At 41.2% G+C, this 12618-nt stretch overlaps 1 protein-coding gene across 28 annotated transcripts in view; it reads right to left on the bottom strand.

Annotated features, from left to right (window-relative positions):
* Positions 1–12618, bottom strand: part of kcnma1a (potassium large conductance calcium-activated channel, subfamily M, alpha member 1a) — a 158029-nt gene that overhangs the window by 34404 nt on the left and 111007 nt on the right. For 11 of the 28 annotated variants that reach the window (XM_055018993.1, XM_055018997.1, XM_055018987.1 and 8 more), the window contains one exon: positions 3004–3097. In XM_055018993.1, the coding sequence (XP_054874968.1) occupies positions 3004–3097 (94 nt within the window). Of the gene's footprint in view, positions 1–3003; positions 3098–5036; positions 5388–7109; positions 7191–7568; positions 7602–11145; positions 11320–12618 lie in introns of all 28 variants that reach the window. The other 17 variants (XM_055018971.1, XM_055018979.1, XM_055018973.1 and 14 more) reach the window with 9 other exon arrangements.

The following is a 12618-nucleotide window of genomic DNA, read 5'->3' on the forward strand; positions in this document are numbered from 1 at the left end:
CCCTCTTCCCTCTATCAGTTAGAGCAGGTGATAATAACACTGACAGCATTTAGTGTTTTTACACTCAGCCTGAATCTTTCATCCAGAGCCGCGTGTTGCGCCAATCAACTCCACGGAGCCCCCCCCCCCCGTCACTTCAATCTGCTCAGCTCTGCTCGCCTCCACACAGGGGCTGACTGGCGCATGCAGGCGGGCTGCCGCTCCACCTCTCTCTGCCAAGACAGCTATCTTTCACAGAGCTGTCAGCGGTGTGACTGGCAGCCTGTCACGGGCTCCACACACCTCCTTCTCCCGCTTCCTTCCCCGTGCCTCGGGTTGAACCTACCACAAGGCTCGGGGAGAGCAGACATGACGTCTGTGCTACAGGGCCACGCCCAAGGGATATCAGCTGCGGATGATGCTGTCACATCCTCTGCAATTGGATGTGTGTTGTCAGTCATGACCCGTCAGAAATGTTTGTGCGAATGGTGTTAATTCCGTGGTGGCAACGCAGCTCATTAGCAGGGTGACACATCGGACTGGCTACTAGTAAAGTAATAACATGGCCGTGTTAAATGTCAGCCAAAAATAATATGCAAAATTCATAAATAAATTGCAGAAATTCCGTTGAGATTTTTTCCTGACAAAACTATATACACTAAATTTCTAAATTTTATAAATTCACAATGAATCATATTGCAAACCGAATATTTACCCTGGGTGAGACACAATATTTTATCAAATGCACTTTTATGTAGGACAAACCATATTTCCCTTACAGCATGCCTCACTCTGGTGCCTCACCCCCTCTCATTCTTTCTAACTCCCTCCCTCAGTATATATTTCAGAGCCGAGTTATTCCAGTGTATCACTCTGCAGTCACAAGCTGGGGATGGGCGTGCTCCCCCAATCCCTCTCTGCCAGACTACGAAGGCAGCCTCTTGCTTTGAAAATTTTCCCCATCATGCAAACTGACAAAGGCATGCTTTTCAAAAGCCCACAGCCAATCTGTTGATCATTATTTATTTACAAAGGCCTTCAGGCTGCAAGTCCTGTAAAAACCATACTTGATACGTATGTTCGCTCTCTCGCTAGCTCTCTTCTGTGTTTTCCCCCTTCTTGCTTGTAGAATAAAGTATCCCTAAGGCTACCTCAAACAATCACTTTTCATTGTGCATAAAATCCACCTTGTAAAGCACAACTGTTTAATATATATGGTGTTATATGTTGACAGGGGCAGCCGTGAAGGGGGGCTGTGGACTATGATGGGTAATTTGATGTTCTGCTAAAGGCTAAGACTTGGAAAAAAATCTACACCTATAACAGAGGACCTGTCATCCCAGTACCCAAGAGCCAGCAGAATGCAGAAGCAGCCCTAAAGCAGAGAAAACTTTGACACCGCTTTGAAGCATTTTCAAAACTGAGTAAATAACTCGCAAGGATTATTATCACCGCGAGATCAAAGCGGAGATGCATATATTACATGGCAAACGGGGACCATCTCCTAAGCAGAAAAGGAAGAGAAGAAAAGGTTTTGTGCTTTAACTTAGGCAAACTAAACAGCCTTTTAAACAAGCAGTTAGCTGGAAATGTGCCAATGCCTCGTTGTTTTCGTAGCAGTTTTCTCCCTCTGAGCAAGGGCATCTAAAATGATGCTCTGTTGCAAACTAGACTGAAGGGTACGACTCTGTGTTGAGCTAATGGTTTGGCAAGTGTGAAGGCTTATTAAGTCCTTGTTTTGTGGAGAACTGAGGGGGAGGCCAACAAGCATACTGGACAAAATCACACAGGCATGCCAGTGCAGTAGGAGGATTGCTGCCTAAGGGAACCTAGCAGGACTAACATACAAAGAACTCACCAGAATGTAAGGAAAACACACACACACACAGTACAATAATAACCAAAACAGCATACTGTATACGAAAACATGGAACTGAATGAATTTACTCTATATTATACATTTATGCATAGCTTTTATTTGCAAAACTTTACCATTTCTTTCGTTTACAGATTTACATTTAATTCAGAAAATATGATTTTTGTTTTTGTTTTTTTTTACCCGCAACATTCAGATCTTGGAGTTTCTACTGCAGTGCAGCTTGACTGAATAAACACAAATAGTGACAAGGGTGTGTGACCAAAAAAAACAGGCCTCTGTTTAGATTTTCCTCATGAAAAGTCATAAAGATGATGGCCATAACGCTCACTCTCTTTAAGAGACATGCAGTGTAGCTATGAGTGCTTCTGTCCTGTTAGATCTTCACCATCATGCCTTTAATCTGCTGTCCCAACCCGCACAGCTCGGCCTCGCTGTATTTTCCTTGCTGTCGTGTGTCTCACCCCGCCTCGCAGCCAGAGGAGCACAAAAACCTACCCCCTTTTATCTTTCAAAATCAATTAACAGCAATTTAATTCCACAGGACAGGATAAAAGGAAGGTAATATTTGAATTCATACTTGATTGTGATGATACATCTCGCATATGGCCTTAAGTACCAGAAACTGTACTCGCAGGGGTTCCCACAACAGAAGAGTAGCCTGAGGGCAAAGTAACCATGCAGGTCTCTCTGATTGGTTGCTGGTGTCATTAATGCCAGCCTTGTTTAAGTAGTACATGTGGACCAGACCGGAGGAGGTGACAGCTGGGACTTTAAAGCCAGAGGAGTTTTCAAAACGGCTCCTCGCAGCCGCTTTTCATGACAAAAATATTATTTCAGCTCTGTCATTAACAGCTGACAGCATGCCATCCTAAACAGCCAGAGCTTAACAGGGCATTTCTCCTCTCTTTTTCCCTCACAGAGTTTCTTACCTCCCTCTTCTGCCACCCCTAATTTGCCCTTTCCTATCCATCCAAACTCCCACCATCTCACCATCAGCAGCATACGCCTCTGAAGTATCTCTCAGACACATCTCTCCTTCCCCTTTTCTCCCTCCCTCAGTCTCTCCCTCCCTTCTTCAATATATCTGACTACCTCTCACTCCCTCTTTTGAAGGCTGGAAGGAGAATAAAATCAGCGTCTCTTACCTCATCATTTTGGGCGAGCAGTTGGGTGAGTTTCGCATCCCTCCATTGCGCTGCTTTTTTTTGGGCGAGAGAGTTGATGGATGCTCGTCTTCAACTGAAATAACATGCGCAGGATGTTAGAAATAGAGACAGATGGTTGAGAAAGTGTGCTGGACCTGACATAAAAAAAAATTGCCAACAATCAATCAATCATTGCAAACAAAGAAAAAAAACTGAACACAAGAAAAGAAAAAAAATTAATAATTCAGTGTCAAATTGAGAAAATATATAGAAAGCATTAGTAACGGACAATGGTAAATCTGAGAAAGGCAGGAGAAAACCACGGAGAAAAACCAATTCATGACCTGAAAATGTCATGGAAGGCTCACAGCCCAAAACCCCCCACATTTTGGCTCTTCTTAAGGTGCACTTTGACAGGGCCTACAGTGATACACTGCTGCGTCTGTTCACCCACTAAATGGTGCAGGTGGTTGGACCTCTAGCAGTCTGCATCAGAGTGACCATGCTCACCTATACCATTAATTGCCATGTGATGGTACAGACTATCATTGTCAGTGGGGCACGGGCAAAAGCAATGACAATGAGATAAAGAACGGTTATGGAGATGGATCTTGAGTAGGTGGTTCACTTATTTATTTTTTTTAAATAAAACTATCTGAACCCCACCCCATCACTCCGGTTCTTACTAAAGTGCACAATGGCTCTTCTACAGGTCTACCTCCATGCCACTAGAACATCTAGCACTCAGCACGCACCACTAAGGTCAGGGCACGTTAACACGGTGCAAATTAGTGGACTATAAATATTCAAAGCAGCTAGTAAATGCACATCATCCTCCAGCAGAAGAAGGTCAGAACTAGTCTTCCAAGTTTAAATGAAAAATAAATGTTTCATGTAACATTAAATATTCAATTTCTAAAGCTTTGCTGTTAAGTGTTGTGCAGGACACTGAACCATACTCAGAATGTTCTTTTTTAAAGATTATTTGATCAGTTTCGAGTTCAGTTTCCAGTCAAAAATGCTTTGCTTTGTTGAGAAATACGGAGGAAAAAACACTATTTTTCAAAACTTTGCTTGAGTCCCAGTCAGACGGCGAGAATAAGAAAGAGCAGCCGGAGTGAGGCCAGACCCGGTCGTCTGAAGACTTCAGTCAAGCTAACAGTAGTCTGATCTTCATTACTGTCTGTGAGTTTCAAGAGCGTGCAGACAAGCACCCAGATACTCTTCTCCAATCTACACTCTCCCAGCGCAAATGCCAAGTGCACCGTCACTTCAAGCCCATATTAGTCCTTTGGTTAGAAATCAATAACACAGCATGATATTAGCGCAAATCAATGTGCAACATCGCAAGCCGTGACTACTCCAAACATGTGGAATTTCATTATTGTCTGAGCACCCATTCTAGTCCTGTCACCTAATTCTGCTAATAAAAGATAAGAAACATGACTTTGCCTTCTAATAAAATGTCATTCTCTGACATTTCTTTTATGCAATTGGGCATTCAGAATGGCTAATATCACAAGCACTTTCCACTTTACAAATAATTCTCTGTCTAATGTTCTTTGAAAATACCACATCAGAAAATATGCATTCCCTGCTATACTGTTTGACAGGCTCCTCCTGGTTTAAACTTAATTTGTTAACAGTAAAAACATAACACTTCTCACTTACACCCACAACAATAATATGAAATGCTTTCCAGCCACTGTACAATTAAAGCGCTTATAAATATGCATATGTGAGAATAAAACTTCAGCTAGCAAAGGTCAGTATCCTCAGTACTCACACCTGCAACAGTCCTAAAAAATAAAAACTATCCTGTGGGAATTCTAAATTCACATCTTATATTACTCCTTAGTTTGGAAGGCAACCCGTGGTGACAGTAGCAGCCACTGCACTAGCAGGCGAATCCGTGCAAAGCAGGAGGAGAAACAACAGCAGCAGCTCCAGCAGAGCAACCATCATGCAGCAAAATGAAGGAATGGGACAGGCAGGGTTACTGACTGATGCATCCCGCTAAGGGGGCAACCTACAGTGCCTACTGTGACTGAGCAGCATGGCATTACTGGGGTGGTAGCGGTATTTCACCGGCAGACTGCTGGCCCGGTTCAGTCGACTCTCAGCCAGGGATCTGGCCGCCACATCTCCTGGACCTGAGATACTGAGGCGCAATTGCGAGGGGTCAGCCCTGGGCCCCGGCCCCATGGGGAGCAGGCTTCCTTTACGGTTATTAACAAGAGGGATGTGTGTGCCCGGATTGACCAGGAGGTCCTGGTTGGGGTGCAGGGCGTTGGGAAGGAATGCATTTGAGGTGATGGAGGTTGAGTTGCAGCCGGTGGTTTTAACTGATCGGTTTTGAATAGATGGTCTAACTTCATCCATTACTGTCAAATAGTGGAGAATAAAAAGTGGGAGAAAGCCTGCATTAATGCTCATAAAATAGCAAATAAACTACAGTGGTCAAGTTTTGAAAAAATAATTAATATTATTTATGCCAGTTTGTTTTAAATTATATCTTTGTATAGGGTAAACAAATTCCACAAAACATAAGTCATCATTTTATTGAAGAAAGTTAATTAGCCAATCGCTAAAGAAAAAAAGAGATTTACTAACTTGAAATTAAATGTAACAACTATTTAATAGACAAAATCAATCAAAGATTGTTTTCCTAATTTCAGATTTGATCAAAAATATTTAAAAGCAAAAAAAAAAAAAAAAAAAAAATCATGCTATGAAAGCAAGAAACACTCTAATTCTAACTGAAATGTTCACAGTGGCATTTACTTTGCATTTGTGACAAACATGAATTAATTAGAAGACTCTCAGTTTTATTTCTCATTTGTGCTATGCTTTTTGGTTGAACAAAGCAGAGACATGACTTGGCGAAAGCCAGTCAAATCTAATCAAACATTGTCATTTCAAGCATAATATGTAGCACAGCACTTTCACTTCAACAAATAGAAAACTGTAACTAATAATTTATAATATTATTAATTCAAAACCTTTAATCATTAAACATTTATTGGATTCATTTTGGATTATATAAAGAAATGTGATTAAGTTCCAGACAAAAAAAATGCTCTCATTCTATTGTCAAACAGTACAATTACATATTATATTTTTAACAGTAATCATATCATGTCCAGTGACAAAATGTAGTGTCTAATAGGAGAATAATTATTGTGTATATGTAAACCTGAGGTTCACCCAACCACCCTACAGCACTCACACACACAAACACACACGGTCTGACTGCGGCTGCAGAGTTAACCTGTATGTTTGCATGTACTGAAGGGGTCATAGAACACTGCAGGAAAACAACAGAAGGCGATTAGTAAAATATCTGGTTGTAAAGTTGACTGGGAGAGGAGGAGCCCTTTTCCTGCCTTTGGTAGAAGGGTGGTTTGGTTGGTTGTTTGGAGGAGAGAGCATGCTTGGGTGGCCCTGGGCGATAAACAGACGTTTATCCCAGCCGTCAGCTGCCTCCTTGATTTACAGGGCGCCACCGATAGCTCCTGGATTCATCTGGCCCTTGTCAAACACGTGCAGCGTTACAGAGCATTCACCCGCCCTGGCAGGTCCACTGTGCACCCTGAACAACCCAGACGGCAACTGTCCCTTCTTGAAATGCTAATCACATGATGGTACTGTCCTGCATGCAAGCCTTATCAGATCGCCATGACCCAATGTAAACTAGATGATGAGGTGGAGGGGTAACAACTAAAAATGTTTACTTTTGTATGTGAGCTAAGCTGGCTTTGCCTTTACAGTGTTTGCTGCATGAGCAAGCTTTGTTCTTCAACTGCATTGCAACTGCATGAAATAGCTTTTGAGGCCATGCACGGTTGTGTTGTTACAGGAGAAAATAAAACTGGTATTATGATTACTGCGGTTCCTTTTAGTTTTGCTGAAGAGGCAGCCATTGTTTCAAAGAGGAAACAAAAAAATGTCTTCAATATCAAAACGCTTAATAAGAACAAATACATTAAATAAAAAATATGCACATAAAATGTTGGAGGTGACAAATAGCATTTCACAACTAAAATTTATTCTTAACCAGTAGAGTAAAAAGTAATGCATTTAATAATTATTTACCAAAGATTTACCTATATTGCAATCAGCTTTGAATCGAACGCCAGTCTCTTTTTGGCTTCCACTGTTCCCTGGTGTTGTAGCGCCATCTGCTGCTACATGCAGCACAATACAAAAAGAATATTTCATGGAACTCCAAGGTGTTATCAAACACAAAATAATTTCTCTTCAGTTGCTATAAATACTAGGAACTCATTACTTTAACGTTTAATTATTTAAGGATAGTTACGTTAGAATAAAGTCTCTATTTGAACTAAACATTGACTCTAACACTGGTTTAACTTGAGTTTATGTTCACATTTTGTCTCCTTGGAAGACAAAATACAACAGCATTATACTCTAAAGGAATGAGGGACAACAGAGCAAATACTAAAGCAGAGCATCACTACTAATTATGTCACATGACAGTGAGGGGACTACAGTCTAAACACAAATCTGGAGCAGAATGGAGAAGGACGGAGAAACACACTTACGTGATCTGACATATCCATTATACTTATATTTGGCTGAGGAGAATGCAAAGACAAGTGGCAGGTCACACAGAGGGAGTAAGGATGTAATGACACAGACACATTAGGAAACAGAGACATCAACATAAGAGCGGTGGATGGAGATTGAATCAAATGTAATTCTGAAGTACTACCATTGAAAGGCATGAGGGCATCAAACCAAAAATAAAAGGTATAAATAATTCAAACAATGGTAAAACCCCTAATGGTGGTGCTGATTAAAGTATGGTATGATGGCACAAAAAGTCAGACACATGAATGAATGAACTGTCCATTCTCAGAGTGAGCCATGCTTTTAGGAAAGTGTACTAAACCTGGAATGAGATGTAATGATGGTCTAATGGCAGATTTTATTAAATTTCACACAAGAGCTAAAATTGAGGTTACACACTTTGAATGATACATTCAGTAATGTAACTCATTAAAAATTAATTAAATGCTTTGAGGTTTGGCATTTTTATTTAATATGATGGGCATTGTGAGGTCTGTAGACAGGACAAATAAAACCACCATGGGAAACAAAGACAAAAATCATACTTGAGTGCATGTAGATATCCAAAACACAGACAACAGACACTCGCTACTCAAAACAGCAGCGTTAACAGAGCACTAATGCAAAGAGACTTGATCTTCACATGCAGTCCAGATGTCTTGCACAAATAGAGATTTTAAAAATTGGGAATTTCCCAAACATAGGTTTAATGGTGCACTTTAAAGTCTCTGGAGCTGTTCTTTAAAAGGGCTGACCAAGGTCTCCACTTATGCCAGTGCTGTTAATTATCTTGGAATTTCAGTGTGTGACCTTGACCGAGGAGTACGACTATAACTACTAATGCAGTGGGCACTTGAACTGAGCTCTGAGCTGCTGACACGCCACACTCTTTCCCAGAGTCTCTTCCAGCAGTAAAGGTCACAGTGAGGGCCCAGGGCTGGCCTATGACACAGATCCTCAAAAAGGGACCCACAGCGGCCCTGGCATCTGTCTCTAGCAATCTGCCCGCACCGCAGAGGCGGCAGACTAACTGGCTAGCATCTGGGGCGTAGCGAGGCGGCATAGGACAGAGGGTAGGGGGGGGACCAGGCCTGCCTGGTGGACAGGAGCTGTCAGGGCAAGTTTGGTGACGGACCAGCGGGGCTGGGAAAATGAAAATGCAAACATAATTTCTGTGTCAGGATAGATAACGTCCCCAGCAATGAGCTGCAGATTCACACACATGCATAGACACAGAGATAGAAGTGCACGTTGTACACACACACAGCCCTGCAGGTTGTGGACTAGCCAACAGGATCTCCCTTGCCTGAGGTCCCCAACCCTTGTCCATGCCCCTGCTCCATAAAAAGCCTCGGTCTCTCCATTATATAAACCACATTACAAACCCTTCACTGACTGAAGCGTTTCCAAAGTGATGATGGTCAGGTCACACAGAAAGACCATATGTAACTGATTTACAGGCCGAAAACAAACTCCTGGGTTAGTCAAGAACTCAGCATAGCTTCTGAGGTAATATGGTAAAAGTTAAATTGACAAGAATCAGTGTGCACGGCTATTCGCCTTTGCTCTCTTCTGCACCTCCTTATTTACAAAAGTGTCCCCCTCTAACTCAGTCTGATCTTACTTGTTCACATCTTTTCACTTCAGTCATTTAAATGAACTAAATTGCAAGATGGCTTCATGTATAATCTGCAGTAACAGAAGGCTACAATTCTTTAGTAAGCTGTTGATGTTTTAAGGGTTTAAGTATTGAATCAAATATCACATTAGTCACATAAGTGCTTGAATGACTGTGTTAAAAAGCCTATTAATTAAATATTGTCTCATGAAGGCCATAAGAGGTTTATGCATATGCCACCATTAAATTGGTGTCTTTGTGGTCTCAATTTTACGTGCATCAGAACACAGCATTCATTAAAGGAAGGCGCCCTATCCCAGAAATCAATTACAAAGTACAAGAAAATTCGGTTCAGATGTACAAGAGTATGAAGTCATCATGGATAAAGATATCTTATCCTCTCAGTCCGGTGGAAAAAAGAGGAAATGGGGAGAGGAAATCCAACAATCCTTGACTGACAAAGCCCAATGCACTTCTTCACTAAACTCACTTTGTTCAGACAAAGTCAGAGTTAAAAAGGGAAAGAAATCTAAGACAGAGGAGGCTTTCCTGAAATCCTACAGGGGTTTGAGGGAGAAGTGAGATCAGTAACCATGTAATGGCCAGTAATTGGTACCGAGGGATATCAGCACAGGCCCAACTACAAGAGGCCAAGCCAAACTCATCATGGCATGTTTGACACTAATCTAGGCTGAGTCGGCAGACGGTGGGAGAATGTTGAGAAGGAAATCAGATCTTTATGTCTGAACCCAAGGCTTTGATAGCTAGGCCTACTGCTGCCATGTCTAATTGACAGACAATTTAGTATTTCCCATCCACTCAAAAGGAAACCAGAAAGGAGGGGATCTTCCTCCTCAGTCCTTCTACCTTTCTTTTATCTTTTTTTGCTGTTCTCGTTTTCTTTTTATTCTCTCCTCCTCTTTGCTTTCCCCTTACTTATTTTCTTGCCCTTTTACCTGCTGTGCAAAGCATCTCTCTTTTCTCCATCTTTCTAATTCACCACCCTTCTCCTACTGTAAACTAAACTATTAAAGACTGCAAGAAAGAGATATTAATAGTTTACTTGCCTGAACCGAGGTCACCCGTAAGAACACATATTAATACCTGTGCCCTACTCGACTGGTATAAATCTTCCAGACAGCATTTCATGTGTGATTTTCTCTTATCTTCAGCATGAAAACAAAACTTTAGCGTAGTCGCTCAGCAAGTCAAAGGTAAAAGGAAAATGTGAAACAAAGGAACCGAAAAGTGTAAAAACTGAAAGGTGTTAACTCAGAGGTTCATAAGGGTCTTCAAAGGAATATAACACACAGTTTAACAAACATTACCACTGAATTGCAGAATTAAACCTTTTGAGTACCATTTTTCTTTGCATTTGCAGACATCTTACCTTGAACAGTTAAAAAAAACACATCAAACACCACGCTCCAATAGTGACGTTATCACACAACTGCATGATTGATGCAGCATGCGGTAGCCACGTCTAACACCTACAGTACTGTACAGCAGCACCACAGAGCCACACCATCACTTACCTACCACACATATGACACTCAGAGAACAAAAACGTCAAATTAAAAAGACAATTGACGATAGATAGATAGATAGATAGATAGATAGATAGATAGATAGATAGATAGATAGATAGATAGATAGATAGATAGATAGATAGATAGATAGATAGATAGATAGATAGATAGATAGATAGATAGATAGATAGATAGATAGATAGATAGATAGATCAGTGAATAAACAAAATCAAAAAATAAATTCACGTACGCTACACAAAATATGGAGTCACAATAAACAGATCACAACACATAAACGAAATTACGGAAACCCACGTACACGTAACAGTACCTCTGCATGGTACAATACACGGAGCACACACCACAGACATGTAACAGCATGTGTTGGGCGGTGTAACTTACAGGCACGTAAAGTGGTTGCGCAATCATGAACAGAGACAGAGGAAAGTGGGTAGGCCCTCTGAAGGGTGTCCATGTTACTATGTACACTGCCTGACATGCAAGAGCAGTCTTGCTCTGAACGGCCGCAATCAAAACAACATGCCAGTTTCATTCGTTTGTAGACGGACATCTTGGCTACAGTCATGTTTTGGGATGAGAGGAGAGGAAAAGCAGCAGGTTAATGGCAAAAGGAGAAATATTCATCTAGGGGAAGTCGGAAGGTAACTTCATCAGAAAGTGCAAGCCTTAGCCACCTGCTCCCACAGACTTGAGCCCCACATTACACATTCCAAGCTGGAAGATTCATTTAAAGATCCAATTACATTTACCTTAATGAGCCAGCTGCTACATTTCATTTTCATAATTTTCTCGTCTGAGAAAGTGTCACCAAAGTGGCCACGTTATCAGTGTGTTAATATTAACAATAGCACTTAAAAATTCAAAAAATCACATGCCAGAGTGTTACTCCTCATTCATGTTGTGTCAAGAGGTCAAGCTGTGTGCTAAGGCTGTAACAGGTCAAAAGGCAAAATTATAACAGTGGGAAAGAGGGGTGAGGAGAAAGGGAAGAGGGAGGGGAGGCATTCGGGGAAGAGAGGCATGAGCAATGTTTTCAGCAGCAAACCTCAAACAATGTTTCATACATTTGTACATCCTCTATCCATTGTGGCTAAAGGAGTGGATCACGTACCTGTATCCCATCATGCAGCTGTAGCGGTTCTGTCCAAGGCATCACACTATTCTACTGGCTAGACTGGGCGATACATGCTATATTCAAACCAGCAATTTCACTGCTCCACTCCCCAAGGGGACTTCACTCTAATGTGCATGTGCATAAATGGTGTGACTGGGAAAATAATGTCAAAAAGTTACTCTACTGTATGTAAACATATGCATGTATGCGAAAGTGTCACATATGCCATTTTGAAGTTAGGTTATGTAACGTTTGAATTAAGAGATAGCACTTAGTCCTATTTAGATTCAATACACTGAGTGGTTTTGCTAATTAAGTGGGCTATTGTGACATTTATCTTATTTCTTCTAATGTCAGCTCACACAGTAATTACTGAATCAGTGTGATGATGACTGTTTACCATCTCGAAACTGTCATTTGCTAAATACAGGCGCTGACACATGTAAATACAGTGTTTTCATACTCTTGAAGGCTTGTTGGTGTCAGGTAAGGTTGACTTTTTAATCTCTATGCAGCGCAAATTTACTAGTTACTGGGCAATATCACACTTAAAATTGAAGAATTCTGCATTGCCCCTTTATAATCAAATCAGAAGATCCCCATCTGACATTGACATTGGACAAAAATTAAAGGAAATACAGTGTAGTATTCACTGCTGTGTGAATTTAACATCAATGCCCCAGTGGATGTTTCATCAGAGCTACCCACTGGTGTTTCGTTTCAATTATCGTCTTCGTACG

This window comes from Amphiprion ocellaris, chromosome 16 (genome assembly GCF_022539595.1).
Source record: "Amphiprion ocellaris isolate individual 3 ecotype Okinawa chromosome 16, ASM2253959v1, whole genome shotgun sequence".
In the NCBI taxonomy this organism is placed as follows: Eukaryota; Metazoa; Chordata; class Actinopteri; family Pomacentridae; genus Amphiprion; species Amphiprion ocellaris.